The 25,220-nt window shown below is 46.6% G+C and overlaps 1 protein-coding gene across 1 annotated transcript in view; it reads right to left on the bottom strand.

Annotated features, from left to right (window-relative positions):
- Positions 1-25,220, bottom strand: part of LOC125233632 (thrombospondin type-1 domain-containing protein 7A-like) — a 240,530-nt gene that overhangs the window by 13,095 nt on the left and 202,215 nt on the right. Inside the window, 18 exon segments of the mRNA XM_048139699.1 lie at positions 1,068-1,219; positions 1,519-1,689; positions 2,673-2,796; positions 3,218-3,360; positions 3,732-3,820; positions 3,999-4,152; positions 4,474-4,624; positions 4,957-5,118; positions 7,461-7,641; positions 7,975-8,075; positions 8,892-8,990; positions 9,353-9,500; positions 9,801-9,986; positions 11,186-11,295; positions 11,692-11,804; positions 23,709-23,860; positions 24,526-24,564; positions 24,567-24,720. Of these exon segments, the coding sequence (XP_047995656.1) occupies positions 1,068-1,219; positions 1,519-1,689; positions 2,673-2,796; positions 3,218-3,360; positions 3,732-3,820; positions 3,999-4,152; positions 4,474-4,624; positions 4,957-5,118; positions 7,461-7,641; positions 7,975-8,075; positions 8,892-8,990; positions 9,353-9,500; positions 9,801-9,986; positions 11,186-11,295; positions 11,692-11,804; positions 23,709-23,860; positions 24,526-24,564; positions 24,567-24,720 (2,429 nt within the window).

Here is a 25,220-nt window from a genome sequence, read left to right as displayed (position 1 = left end):
TCTGGGGTACCTGGCGGGCGTGCGGCACGCCTCCTCGGCGGCACGAGCAGCTGGCGCGAGCGAGGGTGTATCACTCGGTGCAACTGGGTTGCCGGTCATTGAGATGTGTAAGAGTTCTTAGAGGACTTGACACGTGTCTGAACCAAGTTCAGTGAACTCCTGGGGTACCTGGCGGGCGTGCGGCACGCCTCCTCGGCGGCACGAGCAGCTGGCGCGAGCGAGGGTGTATCACTCGGTGCAACTGGGTTGCCGGTCATTGAGATGTGTAAGAGTTCTTAGAGGACTTGACACGTGTCTGAACCAAGTTCAGTGAACTCCTGGGGTACCTGGCGGGCGTGCGGCACGCCTCCTCGGCGGCACGAGCAGCTGGCGCGAGCGAGGGTGTATCACTCGGTGCAACTGGGTTGCCGGTCATTGAGATGTGTAAGAGTTCTTAGAGGACTTGACACGTGTCTGAACCAAGTTCAGTGAACTCCTGGGGTACCTGGCGGGCGTGCGGCACGCCTCCTCGGCGGCACGAGCAGCTGGCGCGAGCGAGGGTGTATCACTCGGTGCAACTGGGTTGCCGGTCATTGAGATGTGTAAGAGTTCTTAGAGGACTTGACACGTGTCTGAACCAAGTTCAGTGAACTCCTGGGGTACCTGGCGGGCGTGCGGCACGCCTCCTCGGCGGCACTAGCAGCTGGCGCGAGCGAGGGTGTATCACTCGGTGCAACTGGGTTGCCGGTCATTGAGATGTGTAAGAGTTCTTAGAGGACTTGACACGTGTCTGAACCAAGTTCAGTGAACTCCTGGGGTACCTGGCGGGCGTGCGGCACGCCTCCTCGGCGGCACGAGCAGCTGGCGCGAGCGAGGGTGTATCACTCGGTGCAACTGGGTTGCCGGTCATTGAGATGTGTAAGAGTTCTTAGAGGACTTGACACGTGTCTGAACCAAGTTCAGTGAACTCGTGGGGTACCTGGCGGGCGTGCGGCACGCCTCCCTCGGCGGCACGAGCAGCTGGCGCGAGCACGGCCCCACGCGCCCCACGGGCCCGGCTGCCCGCCGCGGCATGACTCCTGGGGTACCTGGCGGGCGTGCGGCACGCGTCCCTCGGCGGCACGAGCAGCTGGCGCGAGCGGCTGCGCGCGCCGCCGCGGCACGGGCCCCACGCGCCCCACGGGCCCGGCTGCCCGCTCTCCGACTCCTTGCAGCCGCATTCCACTTCGCATGACTCCTCCTAGAGATAGGAAGAAGTGGGTGTTTAAAAATCAGTTCAAACATGAGACACAAAAGCTGTTTTAGTCTTGATACTATAGAATTACGTGCCTACAATTTACATGTAATAATCCTTAGCATTCCTATTTATTACCTCGACGTACAGTAAGATTAATAATCGAGGGAAACTTTGTCATATCCTAATATTACGTGTGACGTGTGCTATGACGTGTGTTATGCAACCTTGAAAACATAACCAATACCACCACTTAATAGTGAAAAGGTGAGGCCACAATGCGACCCAGAATGACAGTATATTACCTGGTAGTGCAGTGGCGGGGCCACGATGCGGCCGGGCAGCGCGGGGGCGCAGCGCCAGGGCTCCAGGAACGCCTCGGAGCCGTCGTCGCCCGCTGTTGCCAGCTCGCAGCGCACGCGGGAGATCTTCACGCCCCAGCCACACGCACCGTCTGCCTCTTGACCTGATGATGTCTGTGGAATTGATCAAAATTATTCTATAAACAGTTTTAAAAGTTCTGTGTCAACTTGTCTAACAGGTATTGTATATTGACCCAAAAATGGTCACTAAGTTGTCAATGTCACTGCTGATGAAACAGGCCATTGAAAGATTGTTACTTGCTTAGAACTCCTTAATGGATCATTTACTTGAACTACAAAGTCAATTTGCAACTTTGTATGGCGAGATAGAAAAAGATACTGCACGCAGCGTGTGACATTATCATGACCCGCGAAATGAAAGCCGCTGCCTGTGAACCATAAGTACAGTACCTGCACGTAGCAGCCGAGCACGGGCCGCGCCAGTAGACGGAGACACCGGCTGGACGACGGCCACACTGCTGCTATCAGCTGTAGTTTTTTTTTTTTTAATGAAATAGGCAGCAAACGAGCAGACGAGCCGCCTGATGGTAAGCAGTCATCGCCGCCCATGGACATAAGCAACATCAGGGGAGCCACTTATGCGTTGCCGACCTTTGAGAACCCTAAATACCTGCTTCTTGAAGAACCCCATGTCATAGCGCAAGGGAAACACCTCAGAAGGTAGCTCATTCCACAACTTGCACGTTCTGGGCAAAAACGAGCGGGAGGCCCGTTTGTTCTTGGTTTGCCACGTGTCGAGAAAGTGAGGATGAACTTTGTTTCTTTGGCGAGAGGTGCGGTGATAAAAGCGCGACGGTGGCACCAAGTCAAAGAGTTCATCAGAACATTCCCCGTTGTACAGACGGTAGAACAAGCACAGAGAGCCAACATCTCTCCGAAGGCTAAGAGGATCTAAACCGGCTGTGAGATCGGGATCGCTAACAATACGAATTGCCCGACGTTGGATAGAGTCAAGTGGAAGAAGTTGGTATTTCGGTGCTCCAGCCAGAGATGAGAACAGTACTCCATATGCGTTCGAACCTGTGCTTTGTATAGCAAAAGCCGGTGACCCGATGTGTATTTAAACCATTCAGTACCTGCACGTGGCAGCCGAGCACGGGTCGTGCCAGCAGACGTAGACACGGCTCGCGCGGGCACGGCGCGCGCTGCTCAGTCGGCGGGCACGCACGGCCGGGCCACACTGCTGATGTCAGTCGCTGCCTGTCAACCATAAAATCATTATTTAGCAGCAGGTTTATTTGAACGTGCTTCGTAATTCTTTGTCAAATGATACCAGCAAAAACGTTGTTGTAGTGCAAAAACTGTTAAAAAAAGGGCTGAGGAGCTATCATCATTTTCCGTGCCTTACCGGCATTTGCCACGGCCCATGGGAGCCTGGGGTCCGCTTTGACAACATACGCGTCCCCCAAAGATTGCCACAATGACCTGTCCTGTGCCACCTGCATCCAGCGGACTCCTGCGACCTTCACCTGGTCATCAGTCCACCTTGTGGGGGGCCTACCCATACCCACGCTCTGCCTTCCAGTATGCGGTCGCCACTTCTACGCCATCGGTTCTACGAGCAATAATTAATATCAGCTATATGATGGTGGAAACCCCCAAAACAGTTTTAATGTATTACCTGATTCGCCGCATGTGTCTGGCGGATGAGGCGTCTCCACACGAGCAGGCGGAGGTGTCCCACGCGCTCCACTCGCTTAGCTCGCAGTCCACACCGCACGGCACGTAGCACCAAGACTCGCTCGCTTCCGTTGACGTCGTGTTCTGAAATTATCAACGTAAACATAAATCAGAACCTCTTTGCCTTGGTACCTCGACATACGGGTTAATATGAAAAAATGTCCTAATCGAACAAGCTAACTGTGTTCATTGGCCATGTCATCTACTGCAGATGATTGTTGCAGCATCGAGTAAAAAACAAGTTGTTGGGGGCGGTTGAATGCAACATCTGCGATGGCTAAAGAGTCCTATAACAGAGTGGCATCTTCTACCACGGCGATCACGATCACAAACATGATCTGAGTCCAGGGGACTGGGTCTGGCAGCACATAGTTTTTTCTGCCTAAGGCTTTCTACCTGTAATGTAATGTAATGTAGGTGTCAGGCGTCTTAATTTGAATAGAAGAATGACTTACGGGACAGAAAGTATCGTTGACAAATACGCCATCACTTCGCAGGCAGCGGACGGATCGTCTCTTCGTTCCCTCGCCACACGGTGAACCACCTGGGCAAGAACAGCAAAATTAACATATTAGACAAATTAGAGCTTACATGCTGTAAGATACTGTGGAAGTATACATTCAAAATATGGTTAGGTAACCCTTAGCCAATTATAAGATCTGTCAGAGAAATCGTTATCAAGCATAAATAACTGTTTAAAAGACATTTTGTTGGTACCGTACCTAGCGGCTGGCAATCATCCCAGGGCGCCACGTGCCAGGAGTAGGAGTGCGGGGAGCAGGGCTCAGCGCTGACGAGAGGCGGGCACACAGCCCCGCCTTCCGCCGCTGGACGAAGTACCACGCGTGTTCTGTCGCGACGGCCACCCCATTTAGTCTGGCGACAAACAATTTTATGTAATTGGCGAGAGATCAATTTTTTTTTATAGCTGTCCTTTAAAATCTTTAAATGATGACCAAGAGCCAGAATCCACAGGGCTGGGCGAGCGGCTACTTGTTTTACTTGATGGTGCGCCCACTGCTCTGGTGACCTCGAGGAAACTGTTAACCCGACCTTTCTACTCGTACTTGACATGCTAACCTGTTCGCAACGGTTATCAGTAAGTCACATTACGTAACGGTGTGCTTCTTGCACCGGCCGCCGTGCTGAATTCTCAAGAAAAGCCGTCTTCACCAGCTAAATATGTCTCGTGCTAACCTGCTCGCAAGGGCTCCAGTCGGACCAGGCGCTGACAACACAGTCGCCAGGGCAGGGAGCGCGGCAAGTCGCATCTCGTGACGGCGCACCGCCTGCGCCGGCCGCTTCGCATGCGGGATCTTCCAGCACGTTGCCTTCGCCGTCTTCACATCTATGATTATAAATGGATATTTAAGGAGTCTTGAATATTGCGAGCAGCAGGACTAGCAGATGCTCTGTGTTGAAAGATTAAAGTGTCAATGCGAGTTCGGTCGTACAATGCCAAATTGGCAATCCCTTTCATGGGGAAGGAAGGATACATAAAGTAAGTGGAGGAGGTGACAGAATCTATTTATTTGCAGGTGACGTCAATATTTGGCTATTCATTCCGAATACTGGCCACGCACGGTACTGCTGATGGCCACGATATTGGTCTAAGGGACAGCGGCAGTCTACGGACATTCGAATTATTTATTATTATTATAGTGATAATAGTGTCCTTACGCGACAGTTCGGTTGATGATAGCCCGGCCGCAGAGTACGCGATGCGGGGCGCAGACTGACCACTCGCCAAGAACCCATCGCGGCTCCGATACGACACACGTCGCTCGTTGTAATGTCGCACCACATTCACGACCGCCCGCCGAGCCTTCCTCTAAAACTTCCCTGTAGAAGAAATTGAAATTTTAATTATAAAAACATTAAACTGTACATTTGTTGGACACTGTAGTTCTTTTATCGATTTATCAGCAGCACAAAGATAAAACAAAGCCATGTCCATGATGTCAGCGTACGTAGCCACATGCACAGTATATGCCTGTCGCTCTTCCATATGGGCGCAACAGACCCAGACTGCGTTTAGATTGGCGTTTAGCGTCAATAATTGTCATTTCGGCGAGACCCGCAGAGATTGAAAGGTAGATTGCACTGCGATTGTATCTGGGTACGTAGCCAAATGCACAAACGCTCACGATAATATCTATTTCGTAGTTATCAATCTTTATAGCTACTCGTATTGCGTATAGGGAACTTGACTGTAGTTAAAATAATAGTTATTTGTTATACAAGGGGGCAAAGTTGTATTTTAACGCCGAGTGATGGAATTGAAAAACGAGCAAGTGAAAGGATTCTATAGTTGAACCACGAGCGAAGCGAGTGGTTCGAGAATAGAATCCTGAACTTGCGAGTTTTTTAACACACGAGAAGTAAAATACATTTGCACCCGAGTGTAACACAAAACTTTTCCCCTCACTATAGCGAGGAAACTACAACGCAAAAAATGCGTTTATCACTGCTTCCAGTAGTTCCACAGATGGTAAATCATCTTTATTACTAGATACACCTGCTTTTATCAATTTTAAAGCATTTAATTTGACTTTATTCAAGGTCAAATTACTTTACCCACTAGTGGATAAAATGCGTTTTTACCCGCTGGTATTAAAGGACAAAACACGTGTTTCCGAGGTAGTGAGGGGAAAAATACTTTATACCATGTACGAAATAAAGCATCAGATAATCATAAGACAAACATGAATAGAGGTTATTTTTTAATCCAATTTCTATTTTATAAGTCAGGTAGAAATATATAAAGTAACTGATTTGACTGTGACGTCACTCAATTCGATTTCATATAAATTCCATATTAGCAAGTCGTTCAAAATCGTTTTGACAGATGTAAAAAGAAGCTGATTTGACTAGGATTCAAGTAGCCTATTGACAACATTTCAAAATTTTTAATGTCCCTAAATCGAAAACCATTTCGAGATATACGCTTGTAGATCACATAAATCATTTTTTTAATTTTTTTCCCGTATTTTTAACATAAAAAATCTTAAAAATAGTTTAAAGGGGAAGTGACGTCAAATAGCTGATTTAGAGCTGCCACTATAACAAAAAAAAAATCCAGTTGGGATGTCACTTGAGTTTGACGGTGACAGTGTATCACAGTTCGTAGCAAAGATATTAAAAATTTCTTGGCTTAGTTTATGGTTTGTAGTCATTCACTATCGGTCATAGATTTAGAATTATTAAACTAGATTGTGTAGTTAGGTCAAAAAGTGTGTCCACATGAGAGGTCATTGTTTGGCCTGGTGTCCCTCTCGCACTTACTGACAATGTCAACATTATTCAGTGACGTCATCACTATCATACATTGGGGATACCAGTTAATTTTCAAAGTCATTACTAAATCTACTAATACCCAATTAAAGGTATTTTTAAATTATACAAATCTTTGATTTATGGGCATTAAAATAATTACATTATAATTATTTTCTAATTCTTTAAAATATATCGAAACCCTACTTTGAATATAACACTAAAATAAAATAAGAAGTTTTAAAGTCAGGTAATATACAGATAAAAATACTACTACTATGGTAACCTCATTAACACTGGTCACACGTGCGAGAGGGACACCAGCCCAAACAATGCCCTCTCATGTGGACCGTTTTCGCTAGTCTGATACGATCAACTTTCTCTATCGGTGATAAGGTTCAATTTAGTATGGCAAAAAATGTGATTGAGCTGTCCCCTGTAAAGGTCTTTGCTATCGGTTGACAGACATTTGACAGTCAGATATACCGGACTGTTTGAGCTGACTGTTAAAACTTTTTTTTTAGAAATGATTTTGTCGTTTTCTTAGGTGTATGAAACAACACATGTGACGTCAGGAAGCTGTGTCTTGACGTTTGTAACTTACGCTCTTTCTGCTCGAAGTACTAATAAGAAGGGATTTTCTCATTAAAATAGCAGTTTTTGGAAAAATAAAAAAATACGTGTATCTTTTAGTATTGAGTTCTTTCAAACCAAACAATAAAAAGTAGTACTCAAAAATATGAAATGTTGTCAATTGGCGCGACAGTGCCATACTGCATTTTTGTCGGCGTCTGGCGTCGACGATTGCCATTCGACTACGCCGGCTGGTCCGATACAGAAAAGCAACTTGGAAGCCCGGTTAAAACTAAGGGGGACCGTCTGTAAGTGGTTCACTTCTATGCGTCACGCACCTGGTCCGATACCGGAAGGCGGCCCGGGAGCCGGCCTCGGCGGCGCAGGGCCCCCACTCGCCCCACGCGCCGGCGCCGCAGTCGCGCGCGCACCGCACGCTGCACGCCCCGCGCAGGAGCGACGGGAACTCTTCGTCGTACGTGTAACCGTCGGTAGAAGCTTCGCGAACTCGGCTCGGACCTGATGAGAAACAGAGTTACATGAGTTTACATGTACATATATATAATACGATAAGGCCTGTATCCCAAAAAGGCGTACGCACATCACATGAAACTATTCAGGTCCCAGTGCCACTCTTGGCAAACAGGGGTTGAAAGAAAACGAAATTGTGACATTGCAGTGACAGGTTGGCAGCCTCTCGCCTACGCCACAATTTAATCCATTAAGCCATTAACCCAATTTTAAGCAATTATAATTAGTTAACGAGTAGCAAAGTTAAGCACTGAGAGGACCTATAACCGGTTTAGTATAGTTTCAATGTAAATAATGAAGATCTATCAAGGTCTATATTACCAGTAAGAGGGTGGAACTTCTTGCAAACGTCCATGGGCACGTCTCGTCCGCCGAACATGCAGCGCGCAGCTCTTAGGGCTCTCCCTTCTCCACATTCAGTGCTGAAATCGCATTCAGTTCTATCTATAAATATTGTTCAAACATTGACGGAGTAAAACGTTGAGAAAAGACAGTATTCGAACTCGGGAATTCAAAGCAGATTTAGATTTTAAAACGGCGTTTAATAAGTATCCAAGTCTACATTATTTTAGAACAAATTAAATTATTCTCATTTGAAAATATTTTAATTTGTATTTTTAAGTAGTAACACTACTATTATACTATAAACATTAAATAAATGTCATATACAAAGAAAAAGTGACCAAGGCCTCCAAGTGTTCCGAGCTGGAATCGAACCAGCGTACTCCGTTAACCGGACGGATGCCTGTAAAACCACTCGGCCATCGGATCACGAAAGCAAGGGTCGAAATTTCCAAGTATATGACACAATTTCCGAAGGCTTGGCGCCCCCCGCCATCTCTGAGGTAGAACCGAAACTAGTTCGACCTCCTAACTGAATCAACACATGTGATTACGAGCTAGCGAAGAGAGATGGCGCTGCCGTGCAAATCTTAGAACAAATTAAATTATTCTCATTTGAAAATATTTTAATTTGTATTTTTAAGTAGTGACACTACTATTATACTATAAACATTAAATAAATGTCATATACAAAGAAAAAGTGACCAAGGCCTCCAAGTGTTCCGAGCTGGAATCGATCCTGAGGCCTGATGATGGAGGCCTTGGTCACTTTTTCTTTGTATATGACATTTATTTAATGTCTACATTATTTTGCCAATAAAGAGAACATTTTGGATGTGGAGTTTTACTATCAACGTTATCGTTTACAAATTTTAAGAGAAAGTAAGATGACTTACCCTGGTGGAAGAATGCAGTCAGAGTCCGTAGGCAGGAGTTCCAGAGACACATTCTTGCAGGTGCAAGTGGGAATGTCTGGGTCAGACGCGTCCAAATATCTGAAATAATTTACTGAATATAGAGAGGTATCTTATCTTCACATTTCAAACATGGGAGCTCCTGAAGATAAATCAGGGCAATAATATGAGCTTTGACAATCATGGTAGGTTAACGGATTCTAACGATCTGCTTGGAAAACAAAACAGGAGCTAAACTGCAACATAAACAGCTACTCACGTGATTTGGATTTTCATAAAAGGCGCTCTAAATTGCTTCGACATAAAATTAGTCAAACATTTCCATACTCCGCTATGTAGCCACAGCTACTGCAAGCAATTCAGAGGTGTGCATGGAAAGCATGTAAGTGGAAGTATTTGAGAAAGCAAATTCATTACCTTACAGCCATTCTTAGTAAACTTACTTCAGTGGCTCGGCGCAGACGTGGTCGCAGGTGACAGTGGCGACGACGGTGTCGTACGGCACGCGACAAGCCGCGACGCTCTGCGGCACCAGCTGACCGGCGCACGCGCCCGCGTTCACGCGGTGAGAAGCGGAGCCGCACCAAATGCCTGGGGAAATAATATTCATTTATTTAACCAAATAGGGAAATGGTAACTTGACTGTTGCTAGGTCTCTTATCCAGAGTAATCGGAGATTCAAAAACTTTTGACAATTATTATATAAGTAGGTAGTCCAGGGACGTAAGGCGGGGTTATTCAGGAGGTTTAAACCCCGTTACTCACTTCTGACTCTATGCCCGATGCCAGCTCTTTCCCCAGGCGGGAGGCGACACGTGCTTTACTTGCCGGCGACTCAGGAGGCGTCACGTGCGCGACACGAGCGGGCAAACAAACACATTTTTTACTCACTTCTGACTCTATGCCCGATGCCAGCTCTCTCGCCAGGCGGGAGGCGGCACGTGCTCCACTCGCCGGCGACCCAGGAGGCGTCGCGCGCGCGACACGAGCGCGCCACGGGACACGCGCGCGACTCCTGCGCGGGCCCGCAGCTCGGCCCGCCGTGGACTACGCGCACGCGGATCTGCTTGCCGGGATCTGTGAAAGTCGGTAAATTATCTAGAAAGTGTCATTATTTAAAAAAGTCATACTCGTAGGGAAAAATGATGTGAAATAATGGCGTAACGCATTTAGTATTATACAAAGAGGATCGAGTATTATAGAGAGTTACTGTCAAAGTAAAATGTGTAATCACACTGCATAGACTGCCGTCTCTCGACACAAGCTTAAAACTTTTGGACCTCAGTTTTGACAATTTGGCCCATATTCTTAGCTTGATATGTGTTAAAATGGCCTTTTTCTCTAGGGACTTGAGGTACGTTTTTTTCTTAGACTATCCGTCTATACGGAGTTACATATATGGTGTTGCTGAGTGCCTCGACGTGTGGACTGGCTAGGCTCATTTCTATATGTGAGAAATACGATTCTAGCCATGGGTTGGTGTATAATATTAACAAAAGCGAATGCGTTATTTTTAGGGTCAAAGGTAAACCTACACCCAAGTTTCCATGCGTCAGACTGAATACCTGTCCGCTACGAATCGTAGAACAATTTAAGTACCTGGGACACATGGTAACCTCTGACCTTAAGGACGACGTTAATATTGAACGCGAACGCAGAGCGTTGTCCGTCAGAGTCAATATGATAGCTCGCAGGTTCGCTCATTGCACAAAAGCCTGTTTAGGGCTTATTGTACAACCTTCTACACAAGCAACCTGTGGGCTGATGATTATACTCATAAACGGTACAGTGCTCTGCGTGTTCAATACAACAACACTTTCAGAGTACTGATGGGGCTGCCCAGATTGTGCAGTGCATCGGGGATGTTCGCGGAGGCGCGGGTAGACTGCTTCTACACCACCATGCGCAAGCGAGCGACATCGCTTGTGCGAAGAGTCCGGGCTAGCTCCAACAGTATTCTGAATATGTTAGCGAATAGGTTTGACTGCCTATATTTGAATGCCTGCTGCTTGTTGCACGCATGCAGGAATAGATAACCTAGCTATTAAGTTTCTGTATAAACTAACACTAGACTAAGATTATTTGTGTTACTAACACTATGATCCACGTTGGTCTTAAATAAATGATTTATTTATATTTATTAATTATAAATGACTTGGTATCACATAAATACGTTTATACGAGACAGCCCATGGAATGCTCCTTCATAACATCTGCATGTTTGCCGTGAATGTTTTCAAGTAACCTTGGTACGAAGGAGTAATTTTACAACTTACCACAAGTATTGGGGCATGAAGACCACGGCATCCAGGCCTCAACGCGGCAGCCGCGGCGGCACCGCACCGTGCACGCGCGGTGCGATGCTGGACGGCGGAGCGGAGCACATCTGAAAACTCTTACTCTTACTAAAAGCTTTACCCTGAAGATCTGGTTGCTGTAGAGTTTTCAGATCTTTATTAGGTACGCAACATTTACATCCAACAATTTCTAAGATGTGGTGGCCGATAACTCCCGAAAAATAGTATAAGAGATGTGTTCGCGTTGCGATGACTAATGACGGCTGTAGCGAGTCACTACCCGTCAACGGATGGGAAGCTATCTATTTTCTGGACGACTTTATCTTCGCTACCGATCACCTAACACCCTACTACACCTAGCCCGGCGCTGAAGGTGACTAGTTTGAGCTGGAATTTTAATATATTCACTCAGAAAATGCCAGGTGAAGGCAAAAAACAATAGGTGGCAATAGGGTGCAATCGTAAGATAATCTAATAGTACTTACAGCGCCTCACGGACGACGTCCGCGTTGTTCTGCACGCACATCACGTCTCTCGTCATCTCTCCCTCCTCAACGCAAGGCTCTTCGTCGTCGCTATCGTTAAACGTTTCTCCATCCTGCAAAAGTATCATACATGAATACATAGAAAATAGTGGAACATTCAAGCAGACCTAAAATGGTTTCGTTGCTGAGGAATTTTGCAATTTTATACTCGTTTTTAGATTTCGTCAAAATTGTATGCACGTACTAAATACAGTTCGATTTACCAAAGCTGGCACGAACGAAATGAACGAATTTTTTATTATTTGTGCCGTTTGTATATCCGAGGTCTTATATAGAGAGTACGTCGTAGACGTCGCATCGGACCGATAGATGGCGCCATCGTTCGTTGTAAGTCGCTCCGGCGTCACACCGCCGCGATGTTGGTAGTCCCGTTTTCCCCACCTGCAACATAAGGCTCCTACGCGCCCCGGCCCGCCACCAGCCACCCTCATTGTTTCGTCGAACGCCGAAGTGACCGGTTGTCGCGTATTCCGTTCGAACATTTTTACAGCATGGTGTCTCGAAATTAATCTTTTAGTTTCTATTTCCTTACTCCTGGTCAAACCAGAGTTATTCGTGTTTTTATTTAAAAAGTGGCTTATAACGTTTCGGAATTCTTTCTTCCCTTTTAATTTACGCTCGTTCTTCTTGAATAATGAGATATATTATGCCTCGCTAGCGATCATTATTCGTCTTTCGGGGTTCTCACGATAGAAATGAACGAGCGGTGCTTTATGATTCTACCCACTTTTTTGTAAGAAAGTTCCATGCTGCAAAAATCGTTACCGTTAATCAGTTTTCTTTTTAAACTATTCGCATTTCCGAGACTAAAGTAGGAAGTGTTATCCGCGTATTAAAAGTTTCGCGCGAGAATATAAGCGGTAACGTAGGTAAGTTGCTCCGCCGGGGACCACGTGCTCCGGGGACCACGTGCTTCGCGACCGCGGGCTGCGCGACCTGCGGGCTGCGGCGGCGGCGGCGGCGGGCGCGGTGGAGGAATACCGCGCTCCAAGGAGGTTTGAATTTCTCCGACGAATGGGTGAGCAGATTCATATTATTTTAGAAAGAACATGTTCGGTTTCCGATTCGGTGCGGAGGCCCCAAACCACGTGTCGGCGCCGGAACTTACTGTAGCGCTGCGATAGCGCCACTGACCGCGGCAGTGTTGTCCGCCGCGTCGGCGCCGCCGAAGTTGCGTAGAAGTTGCCTCCTCGTTAACGATGGCCATCTCTGCGGTGCCGCCGAACAACGTTGTGGCCGCCACATAGGCGTCGCGTGCGACGCTGTAAGTATGTCTGCTGCTGCCCCGACGCGAGCGCCGCGCCGTTAGTGATCTGTCGTCAATATGCAGGCTACCAGCGCGGCCACCTTCTGCCCCCGCCTACAACGCCGCGAGCCTGCTGAAGCTGTCCACCAATATCGCTGGCCGCCACGCTTATGCTGGCGCCTCGATGGTGATGCAGAGCGTTCGTCTGCCGTGACAACGCCGCGATCCTGCTGAAGCTGTCCACCAGTATCGCTGGCCGCCACGCTTATGCTGGCGCCTCGATGGTGATGCAGAGCGTTCGTCTGCCGTGACAACGCCGCGATCCTGCTGAAGCTGTCCACCAGTATCGCTGGCCGCCACGCTTATGCTGGCGCCTCGATGGTGATGCAGAGCGTGCGTCTGCCTTGACAACGCCGAAAGCCTGCTGAAGCTGTCCACCAATATCGCTGGCCGCCACGCTTATGCTGGCGCCTCGATGGTGATGCAGAGCGTTCGTCTGCCATGACAACGCCGCGATCCTGCTGAAGCTGTCCACCAGTATCGCTGGCCGCCACGCTTATGCTGGCGCCTCGATGGTGATGCAGAGCGTGCGTCTGCCTTGACAACGCCGCGAGCCTGCTGAAGCTGTCCACCAATATCGCTGGCCGCCACGCTTATGCTGGCGCCTCGATGGTGATGCAGAGCGTTCGTCTGCCGTGACAACGCCGCGATCCTGCTGACTGTCCACCAGTATCGCTGGCCGCCACGGTTATGCTGGCGCCTCGATGGTAATGCAGAGCGTGCGTCAGCCCTGACAACGCCGCGATCCTGCTGTAGCTGTCCACCAGTATCGCTGGCCGCCACGCTTATGCTGGCGCCTCGATGGTGATGCAGCGAGCTCATCTGCCGTGACAACGCCGCGATCCTGCTGAAGCTGTCCACCAGTATCGCTGGCCGCCACGCTTATGCTGGCGCCTCGATGGTGATGCAGCGCGCTCACCTGCCGTGAAAACGCCGCGACCCTGCTGAAGCTGTCCACCAGTATCGCTGGCCGCCACGCTTATGCTGGCGCCTCGATGGTGATGCAGAGCGTTCGTCTGCCGTGACAAGCCTCAGTGGTGATGCGGAGCGTAATACTGTTAACCGCTGCACAGGCGTCGCAATCCTTCTGCTGCGTCTGCCGTGACATCGCCGCAAGCTACTTGAAGTTTTCCACCGGTGTCGTCGGCCGACACGCTGATGCTGGCGCCTTGATGTCGCCTCGATCGCACGAGGTAAGATTGCAGACGCGGCGACCTTCATCGCGCCACCGAGCACAATACTGCGGCTGCCGCGAAGGCGTCGCTAATTTTCCTGCCGCGTCTGCCGTGACGACGCCGCGAACTCTGTTGATGCTGTTCACCGATGTAGCTGACTGTCATGCTGGCGCCGGTGCCTCCCGCGCTGACGGCGGCGACCTCGAGAGGGCCACCGAGCACGATACTGCGTGACGCGACAGGGGCATCGAAGACGCCTTTCGAGCTGACGACGGCCGTCTCAATCTCACCGCCGAACGTAACATCGTCTGCTGCAGTGACAAGCTGGTAAGATTGCTGATGTGGTCCCTTGGTACTGCTAGCCGCCACGCTGATAACGCCCGTCGCGCCTAAGATGTCACGCTCACCGCGAGCACTGTCTTCCCCTACAATGGTGCCACGACCATATCCGGGCTCCGTCTGCTACGGTATCGTTGCAGACTCTGTTGCTGACCAGGCTGGTACTGCCCTCCAATGTGACGCCGGGCGCCGCTATCAGCTGACATCCCGTACACTATGGTATCCACTCTTCTCTTTCCAGTTCCCGTGAATTTACACTCTATTTTGACCAATGACTCCTCCGTCGCCGAAGTGAGAACAGATAAATTCTAAAGATGCTACGTCCTAACGTGGCTTGGCCACCCATAGTTGAACGAGGTAAGACGTCAATAACCGGACGAGGAGCCGCACTGCTGCGAGGGTGTCCTGACGATGTTCGCGAGCTATCTAATCGGAGAGGCGCCTCGCGAGACGACCCTGTGATTCCTGTACGTCGCTCATTGTGTAGGTCAAAGACATCGTAAAGGTTTGCGGAATTAAAAAAAAAAAACTCTTTCAGAATGTCCAGATCTGAATTCGAGCCAGCGTGCTGCATCCTTGTGATGTGTAAGCATACCTAATTAGATTAAGTAGGCTAGATGCTTTATATATGGAAACTGTATTACTCATAATGATCAGCTTATTCTATCTGTATTCTAATCGACATTACATATTGATGCCTTGGAGAGTCAACATGTGTTTCATTTATTAAACTCTACTACATCCCTACCGAATAGAACATGCACCAATAGCTTCGACCAATACATGGCGACCTTGCCAAAGCGTGTCAGCGTGTTGAGGAACTACGACCACTAAGGCTTCTCTGCAGCATTTCGTCGGTTTGCTATTTTCAAGATGGGGAAAACTGTGTCTAGAGTGGAGAAGGAAGAGGTCATCATAGCTTAGGCCGGTCAGGGCAATAGCGCCAGGACGAGTCAGGACATCAGCCACGCGGATGGGCAATCATACATAACGATGGCTATGGGAGTGATGATCACCGTTATCTTCGTCTATCTCGTCTGGAAAAGGATCCACAAGTGTCTGACGCAGAAGATCGAGCGCCAGGCGGCTGCTATGGTGATGCGCAGGCGTGCGTCCGTCTAAGGTGGCGGGCAGCGGCTGTCGTGGGGATTCCTGGAGCGCTGCGGATCGGCAAAGCAGTGTGAGTGTCCTACCACGAACTAAGTGACAAAGACTTTCATCGGACTACCGGAAAAATCATGTAAGTGTAGTGAAGTGACAAAGACTTTCATCGGCCTGCCGGAAAATCATGTAAGTGTAGTGAATTATTTTCCTATGGACTGTAGACCTTATCGTGTGGCGTTATATTAGCTTAAGGCTCGTTATAGTTATGCCAGATGTTTTAGAATTTTATAAGCGCATTAATTATTTTAAGGAATATTTGCTTAAGCTTGGGCCAGTTAGAAGAAGCGAGAAGTTAGGGCAGGAAAAATTTTCGGAAGCAAAGTCGGTTTATAACGAGTATAATGCCTATTTAGAGATTTATATTTCAAAGGTAGAAAAGGGGGAAGTGCCCCTCGACAATAAGGTACAACAGTATATTGCGGAAGTCGAAAGAGCATATGCTAAAATATTGCAACTGTTCGGGGAATCGCAACAATTAATTAATTCAAACATGGGTTCCAAATCGAATTTCGACTTGAAGACGGCAGTCTCTCTTTTGCCCGTCATGGATGATACTGAAAAGGTTTCTTTGCAATTAATCGACGCCATAGAGTTGTATGGGACAATGATAGTCGAAGCTGACATCCCGGTGTTGATAAATTTCGTTTTGAAAACACGTTTGTCTTACAATGCAAAACTGCGGTTAACAGGTACCTATACCACAGTAGCGAGTTTAATTGCAGATATGAAACTTCATCTGCTAACTCGGAGGTCGGATACCGCTTTGCAGAAACAGTTGCAGACGGCTAGGCAGGCGGGAAAGAGTATAGAGCAGTTCGGTAGAGATTTAGAGGATATTTTTGTCAAGCTGACAATTTCACAAGCCAATGGTGATTCGAGTGCTTACAGTGTTCTAAAACCCCTTAATGAAAGGCAGGCTATTCACAGGTTTACCAGTGGTTTGCGAAATGACCGGTTAAGTACGGTAATATCGGCTCGCAATTACACGTCTCTTAAAGACGCAATACAGGGTGCTAAGGATGAAGAGATTGCGATGACACCAACACCCTCAGAGCAGGTGTTCGCAGTGCGCGGTAGGGGTGCAAGAGCCCAAATAGCTTCGGGTCGTGGAAATGTATATTTCAACAGTAGGGTAGGTGCAGCGAGACACCCGCAGTACGAGTACAGGAAAACCGAAGGACGCGCTTCCTACTTGCCCAGAGGCAGAGGCGGTGGCGCTTTCAGGGGTGGTTTACGCGGCCATGGATATCGTAAGAGCTACGGGCATAATGGTAACGGTTTCGGACCCCGTAAGCCCCATAATAAGCAGTACGTAAACACGGCTCGTGAGTGCAATGACACGAACGAGTCACCAGCCAGATCGTCTGATCTTCAGTTTTTTCGTAACTAACACCTTACCTTATATTATGGCCTTCGGTAACGTGAATTCAGTTCAGCTTCACGTAAATGGAAAGTCGTTGACATGGCTATTGGACAACGGAGCGTCATTGAGTGCAGTCAAACATGGTTCGATAAGACCAACAGCTCCGATGATTCACCCACACACAACAAACGTAAATGGGCTAGGCGGTGTAATTACATCTGTTGGTTACAGCTATCTCGATTTATTTTATGAGACAAATGAATCATTTAGTCACAAATTTCATGTTTTTGAAAATTTACCGGTTGACGCGGACGGGATCCTGGGTCAGGATTTCTTAAAAAAATATAGAGGCAATATAGATTTTGAAACGGACGTTTTGAAATTGAAAAACGGTAACCGCACATCCTTTATACCGGTACGCGTTTACTCTACACATAGCAGTAACGAACAATCATTCATTGAGTTACCTTCGCGAAGTGAAATTTTTGTAAAAGTTCCCATTAATGTCGCGGGAGATTTTGTTGTTTATGCCAGCGAAGTATGCGAGGGTATTTTCATAGCAAATTCTTTGTCTAGAAGTACGGATGGTAATTTGACTGTTAAACTATTGAACACGCGAGAGCAGGTTGTGAGGATTAAGTGTGTTACTCCCGAAATTAGGCGACTGGACGAATTTGACGTTCTTAATTTTGATGAATGTCCAAATAACGCCGAAAGAGTGAAACTGTTGCTTTCTTTGTTAAAATTGAATTATTTAAATTCGGAAGAAAACGCCAGCATCTCAAGTATTTGCGCTAAGTTTGCCGATATTTTTCACCTACCAGGTGATAAGCTGAATACCATGAACCTTTACGAACAAAAAATCCATTTAAAGCCTAATGAATCTCCAGTTTACAGTAAGCCATACAGATTGCCTCACTCTCAAAAAGCGGAAATTAAAAAACAAATCGATCAAATGTTACGAGATGACATAATCGAAGAGTCCTATTCGGAATGGGCTAGTCCTTTGTTAATAGTACCTAAAAAAGCAGATTCCAGCGGGGAAAAGAAATGGAGGGTCGTAATTGACTACAGAAAAGTTAACGAGCGTATAGAGAATGACAAATTTCCATTACCGAATATTACCGAGATATTGGATTCACTGTCTGGTGCAATTTATTTCAGCACCTTGGACCTTAATCAAGGATACTATCAAGTAAAACTCGACCCTAAGAGTAGGCAATACACGGCATTTTTGGCTGATAAGCACTACCAAATGAAGCGCCTCCCAATGGGTCTAAAAACGAGTGCTAGTGCGTTTAGCAGAGCGATGACAGTTGCAATGACGGGTTTGAATTACTTACAATGTATCGTTTACCTTGACGATATTATCGTCATGGGACGAAATCTTCAGGAGCATAGCAAAAATTTAATAGACGTATTTTCGAGGCTGAGGAAAGTCAACTTTAAACTTAACCCACTAAAATGTACGTTTCTAAAAAAGGAAATTTTATATTTAGGCCATTTAGTTACGTCAGATGGAATCAAACCAGATCCAAGCAAAATTTTAGCGATTAAAAATTATCCAACTCCAAAAAATGAAGATGAAGCTAGAAGGTTCGTAGCGTTTGCGAACTATTACAGAAAATTTATTCCGAAGTTTGCCGAAATAGCTCAGCCAATAAATAATTTATTTAAAAAAAACGTAGACTTTGTATGGACTAATGAATGTTCAGATGCATTTAATACCCTAAAAACAGCAATGAGTAACCCACCATTGCTACAATATCCTAACTTTTCAGAAGATAACGAGTTTAGAATACACACCGATGCGTCAGGGATAGCGATAGGCTGCGTTTTATCAAACGGAGATGGTTTACCTGTTGCTTACGCCAGTAGACCCCTGAACAAAGCGGAGAAAAATTATCCCACCATTGAGAAAGAGCTTTTAGCTATTTTGTGGGGAATAAAATATTTCAGACCTTATTTATTTGGACGACGTTTCAGAGTAATTACGGATCATAGGCCGTTAGTCTATTTATTTAACATGAAGGATCCCTCCAGCCGCCTAACCAAGTTCAAATTGTATTTACAGGAGTACGATTTTGTGGTAGAGTATTTGAAAGGTAAAGATAATGTGGCTGCAGACGCATTATCAAGGGTTGAGATAACTAGTGAACAGCTGAAAGACATGAGTGAAAGAGTTATGTTCGTAACAACACGTGGGCAAAAGAAGCGAATGGAAGAGAAAGAAAGGCAAAAAAATGCCGGCACTACGGATTTCCAAAACGGTTGGATTGATCACCCAAACGTGGCCGAAATTCTAAAAAAACCTAACAATTCAACACAATTAAGTTTTAATTCAGAAGAGTATCGCAAGTGTGCGAAAATGAATGATTGTATTTATAGCAGAAACAATACGTTTGTATATACACCCTCATTGTCACTTATTAGCGTTGCACCAGTATCCCTATCATGTATGAAACGAGCTTTCTTCATGAGGGAATTGGAAGCTTTCTGCAATATTATAAACATTAACGAAATATGCGTTATTAAAAACAAAGACAATGAAAAGATTATCAAAGAGCTAGCTCAACATATAAAAAATATAAGTAAGTGGTCCGGGCCACGACTATGTATTATAAAGGGTGCAAAAGAAGTAAAGAATAAAGATGACAGGCGAGTCATCATGAATGATTTTCATATCTTACCCACTAGCGGACACGCGGGTATGCGTAGGATGACGAATAATATAAAACGTCACTACTACTGGCCAAGCATGGAAAATGACATAAAAGCTTTTGTAAAAAAATGCGATAAATGCCAAAAGCAAAAATTCCATAAACACATAAAAGAACCGATGTCTATTACTACCACAGCCACATCGGCATGTGAAAAAGTGTATCTAGATCTAGTTGGCCCTTTAACTAAAGATAACAACGGGTATAGTTACATATTGACGATACAGTGCGAGCTCACTAAGTACGTATGGGCTTACCCATTACCCAATAAAGAGACCGAAACGGTCGCGCGAGCATTCGTTGAAGGTTTTATTTTACATTACGGCATCCCGCGCGAGATAGCAACAGACCGAGGTTCTGAATTTATTTCTTCAACTATGCGAAATACGTGTAAATTGTTAAAAATAAATCAGATACAATCCACGGCATATCACCATGAGAGTCTCGGTTCTTTGGAGAACTCTCATAAGGCCCTGGGAGCTTTCCTCAGAATCCAGACGGATAACCAGGCTCACGAATGGAGCAACTGGCTTCAATTCTGGTGCTTCAGTTATAACACGACTATGCATTCTGAAACTAAGTATACTCCCTTCGAATTAGTATTCGGAAAACTTTGTAATTTACCAACTAATATAACTAATAATAATATAGATCCTGTGTATAACTTCGATGATTATCCGATAGCTTTAAGGTATAGATTGCAAAAGGCTCAGGAAGACGCCAGAAATAATTTAATTATGTCAAAGCAGTTAAGAAAAGAAAGATATGATAAAACATGTAATCCAATTAAGTATAAAATAGGCGATTTATTATTAGTGAAAAAAGAAGGACGTGAAAAAATGGACCCAGTGTATTTAGGTCCATACTCTGTTATTGAAGACATGGATGTTAATGTAAAAGTTTCTATAGGAAATAAACAAAATGTAATCCATAAAAATAGAACTATTCCTTATTTTATGTAACGAGTTATGCTAGTAATAAGTTAGTCATAATCATTGACTCATCGGTGCACCAGGTGTGCGTCACATTTCATTATATTATTGTTATCGTAACCTAAGAGAGTAATCACCTCACCATAATTATGAGCGTGTCGTATTATACAATAACACATAAAAGTGATTGACCTGTATTTTTATTGTAGGTTAATTTGAAAGTTTGTTAAACATGATTTTTTTTTGTGTAATATTTTTTTTTCTTTTCTAAAAAAAAAAAAAAAAAAAAAAAAAAAAAAAAAAAAAATAGGGGGAAGGTGTGATGTGTAAGCATACCTAATTAGATTAAGTAGGCTAGATGCTTTATATATGGAAACTGTATTACTCATAATGATCAGCTTATTCTATCTGTATTCTAATCGACATTACATATTGATGCCTTGGAGAGTCAACATGTGTTTCATTTATTAAACTCTACTACATCCCTACCGAATAGAACATGCACCAATAGCTTCGACCAATACATCCTGAGCGTGCGTCTGTTTACCGGGCGGACACCAAAACCGATCGGTAATCTGGCCGCGGGGGTTCCAAGTACACGACGATTTCCCGGAGGCTTGTGGCGCCCCCTGTCCATTCGAGAGATTAACTTATTCGCCGAGCCTCTAATAAACAAATTGGGAAAAATAAACCCGCTTCGCCTTAGTGAACTTGAGATTCCAGCTCAAAGCGAAAGGGGCCAGGAACTCAGGAGGACTTCAGTAGTTATCATCTGGCTCGACTATACTGAATTAATATAGAGCTTGATTCGATCGTAGAACCTGATTTCATCAATTTCACAACTTTCGTAGTCTACAGAGGGAGGTTGGTTTCCAGCATTACCTCGTACAGCTGCCGATAGCTGTAGGCCAATCGCTCCTGTTTTGCTTGCATTTGCAGCCCGATAAGACCTTAAATAATCGGAATATTGTACAAAGTAAAGCTCTTCCGATGGAAAATAATCTTCAACAGGCGGTGGCGCTGGCGACTGAAGTGACATGCAGCCGGATTAAGGTTCGCATAGCACTATATGCTATGCACAGTTCGGTTGTATGTTATGTTATGCTGTACGATGGCAGGACTACATCTCTTCGGTTACGAGTAACTACGACAGTAACCATGCTGACTCCAACAGACTGTCGTACGAGGTCAGTATGCACCCCCTGGGAGCCAAGTAAGTGACCTTCGGTGACCTCGCCTTCTTCTGCTTCGCCCGTCATCGTACCTCTTCGTCTGCGAGAGCCCTGCATTACGCCGTACAACGGTACGTATTAAGCCTCCGCCACACATAAAGCGCATTCCGCTTCGCTAACGCTACGCTATCAGCGCGCTGAATGCGCGCGCATTCCGCTCGCGTCCCGCGCGCGTTGCGCTCGCAATCCGCGCTCGTTAGTTCCCGCTAGTGCCCACTGGGCGCAACGCCAGCGTTTGTGCGGTGCACCGCCATTATTGCGCTCCGCCTACGCTCTCAAAGCGCGCATGTGTGGCGGTGTTTTAATTCACCCCTTGACCTGCTACCACGACGTGTTCAGCAACCACCAGCGATGCGACACGGACGTCACCTCTCAGTCTACACTGTCGACCTTCATTGCACGAAGTAGAAATCCGTCGCATCGGGTTTTGGATTAGGTAATGGATTACCCTAAGAGTCAATGACTGACTTGAAGAAATCGACTGATACCTCCGTCCAGTGTAGTAGCAATCGACAGCGCTCGTACTTTTCATCTTCTAGGCTAGTTTTACCGAGCGATCAGTATCCTCAAATGCCCTCACTAAAAAGAATTCAGAGTTCAGGAGTCTCGCTTGTAACCGCGCTCGCTTGACGCGAAATAGTCTGATCGAAAATACCAGTATCGTAACAAATAGCCCTCGGGCGCGTGAGTGATGACCTTTTTCTGTGTTTGATATGGACGTAAGACGTTGGACTTTAAATAGTCATATCAAAGCTAATATTGATTTAGATAATTTTTACGAAGGGTTGACAAAAGCAGTATCAATTACGTTACCCTGCTACAGTACAGATAGTTACACTACTTTTACAGTTAATTTCCACACTTTGTGTCTGAAATTGGGTTTATAATAACCTGATAAAATAACGTGTCTGTTAATAATAAAAGTGTATCTAAGGTCTTTGTATCTTGTTCAAGTCAGCCTCGCCTACAATGTATAATAATGTCATTTCTCTAACTATTCGCTGACTAAAGCTAAACGTCATCACGAAAATCTCTTTAGGCGTTTCTGGCACCGAGATATTCGCGGATCGAAGGCGATTTCGACTGATACATCTGTCAAATCGGTTCAACAACCGATTCACTTATTCTTCTATGCTATGCCAATAGGGCTACCAAAGGCTTGCGCGCCAGCTGACTCGCCACCAGGAGATAATAAACAGGTCTCTATATAAGACCTCGGATATACAAACGGCACAAATAATATAAAAATTTTACCTTCCAATAAAATTGTTATTATTTTGCCTGGTATATCCGAGGTCTGAGTGATGCCTTCCTGGTAGGCTTAATATACCGTCGGCACTTCTCCTCAACAATGAGGGTGGCTGGTGGCGGGCCGGGGCGCGTAGGAGCCTTATGTTGCAGGTGGGGAAAACGGGACTACCAACATCGCGGCGGTGTGACGCCGGAGCGACTTACAACGAACGATGGCGCCATCTATCGGTCCGATGCGACGTCTACGACGTACTGGAAGGTAAAATTTTTATATTGTGTGAGTGACACCTGTATCGGTATACAGACGTTACTGTCAAGAGGCACTATTTTATTCATTCAGTCATTCGTTCCATTCGTGCCAGGTCTTGTGAATTGATCTGTATAATTACTTGCAATTAGTTGTCAGCATTTTGAAAGTGCTGGACTAATTGTTTCTTGGACCTGTAGAGTCAGCTAGGAGAGAAGTCTACCTTACCAGCAGATCAGTGTAGTTGGAGATAGGCATGTAGTCCTGACGGCGCTCGCAGGGCCCCCAGGGTGTCGCCAGCCAGGAGTATGTGGCGCAGGCGTGAGTGTTGCAGGTTTCATGCTGGACTAACTGGTCTTCGGACGGACAGGGCCAGCCATCTGTGAGAGAGAAGCGTTATTAGTCTAAACTTTCATTTATAACAACCCAAGTTTCAGAACTTAAGTGGATGATAGTAGTAACTGAAGGTTATTCTAAGAAGGTGAGTTATAACTTGTCAGGCGTGCCACCTATTCCTAGTTCAGGTCACGATGTCGATCACGAGTACTCACCAGGTGAAGCGTACGCCAGTATATATATGTCTGCTCCTAGTCCTGGTAGGCGGGGAGTCCTAGTAGCAGCAGCGCAGGAGACACTGCACGGGCCCCAGGTGCCCCAGGCGGAGCCAAGTCGCTAGTCCCTACTCACCTGGTGAAGCGTGCGCCAGTATATGACGGGTCCTGGTCCTGGTAGGTCCATCTAGCAGCAGCACAGGAAGGACTGCACGGGTCCCAAGCGTCCCAGGCAGAGACAACAGTCAATACTTACCAGGTCGCTAGGCCAGGATGTGCCCACTCTGGATCCTCGGGATCCTCATTGGATACTGCCGACCCGGTCTTCGACAGCATGCCCGACTCGGCTATGCTGGAGGTTTCCTCCTAGCCACCTACGGACTAAAGCTCTCCACCCTGTGTAGTAGTTTGTTACTAGTAACTCGGCGCTATCGGTATACGCTTTGTTTCTGAGTGTGTGTTTGATAGGTCACGGTGAAAAACCCGGTACTCACCAGGTGAGGCATGCGCCAGTATATGACGCGTCCTGTCCTAGTAGGTGGGGGTCTAGCAGCAGCAGCACAGGAAGCGCTGCACGGGCCCCAGGCGCCCCAGGCGGAGACCACGCAGTCGCCGGCGCACGCGATGCGGCAGCGCTCGGTGCGCGCCGGCGCGCCCGTGTCGCTACACCACGCGCGAGGGGCCTCCTTCTGTAAAAATTATTAGGGAAATTTAAGAACACTGATAGTGACTTCTGACGCGTCGGCCAGGGCTGTTAATGCATGCTATTGGTCATCCACTGTATAAAAAAAGGAACCTCGACACGAAAAGAAGAAGAAGAAGTGACTTCTAGTTCAATCAACAGGCTTCGTCATTTACCCATATGTGGGTTATTGCAACAACAACATACGCGCAAACTAACTAGGACCCGCCCGAGTCGTACCAGGCCCAAAGGTTCCCATCACACTAGCAGCATTTCCAATGAAATCCCCTGCACCAGATACGACCCGGAACGCGGAACGCAGCCTCTATCCCTAAGTCGGCGACCAAGTTCCTTAACAAAGGCTTTAGCCTCAGTTCCCCAGGGACCCGCCGTCTCCCCAGCAAGTGGCACAAATTTGTACATTCCTTCCAGGGCGCTGTACTTTGCGTGCTTGAGTCTAGCTGCAAACTCTGCAGCTGACCCAGCAGACAGCAGCTACTTAGTTCA

This window comes from Leguminivora glycinivorella, chromosome 14 (assembly GCF_023078275.1).
Source record: "Leguminivora glycinivorella isolate SPB_JAAS2020 chromosome 14, LegGlyc_1.1, whole genome shotgun sequence".
Taxonomy (NCBI): domain Eukaryota; kingdom Metazoa; phylum Arthropoda; class Insecta; order Lepidoptera; family Tortricidae; genus Leguminivora; species Leguminivora glycinivorella.
The sequence above is the reverse complement of the archived record's forward strand: the minus strand, read 5'-3'. Positions and strand labels throughout refer to the sequence as shown.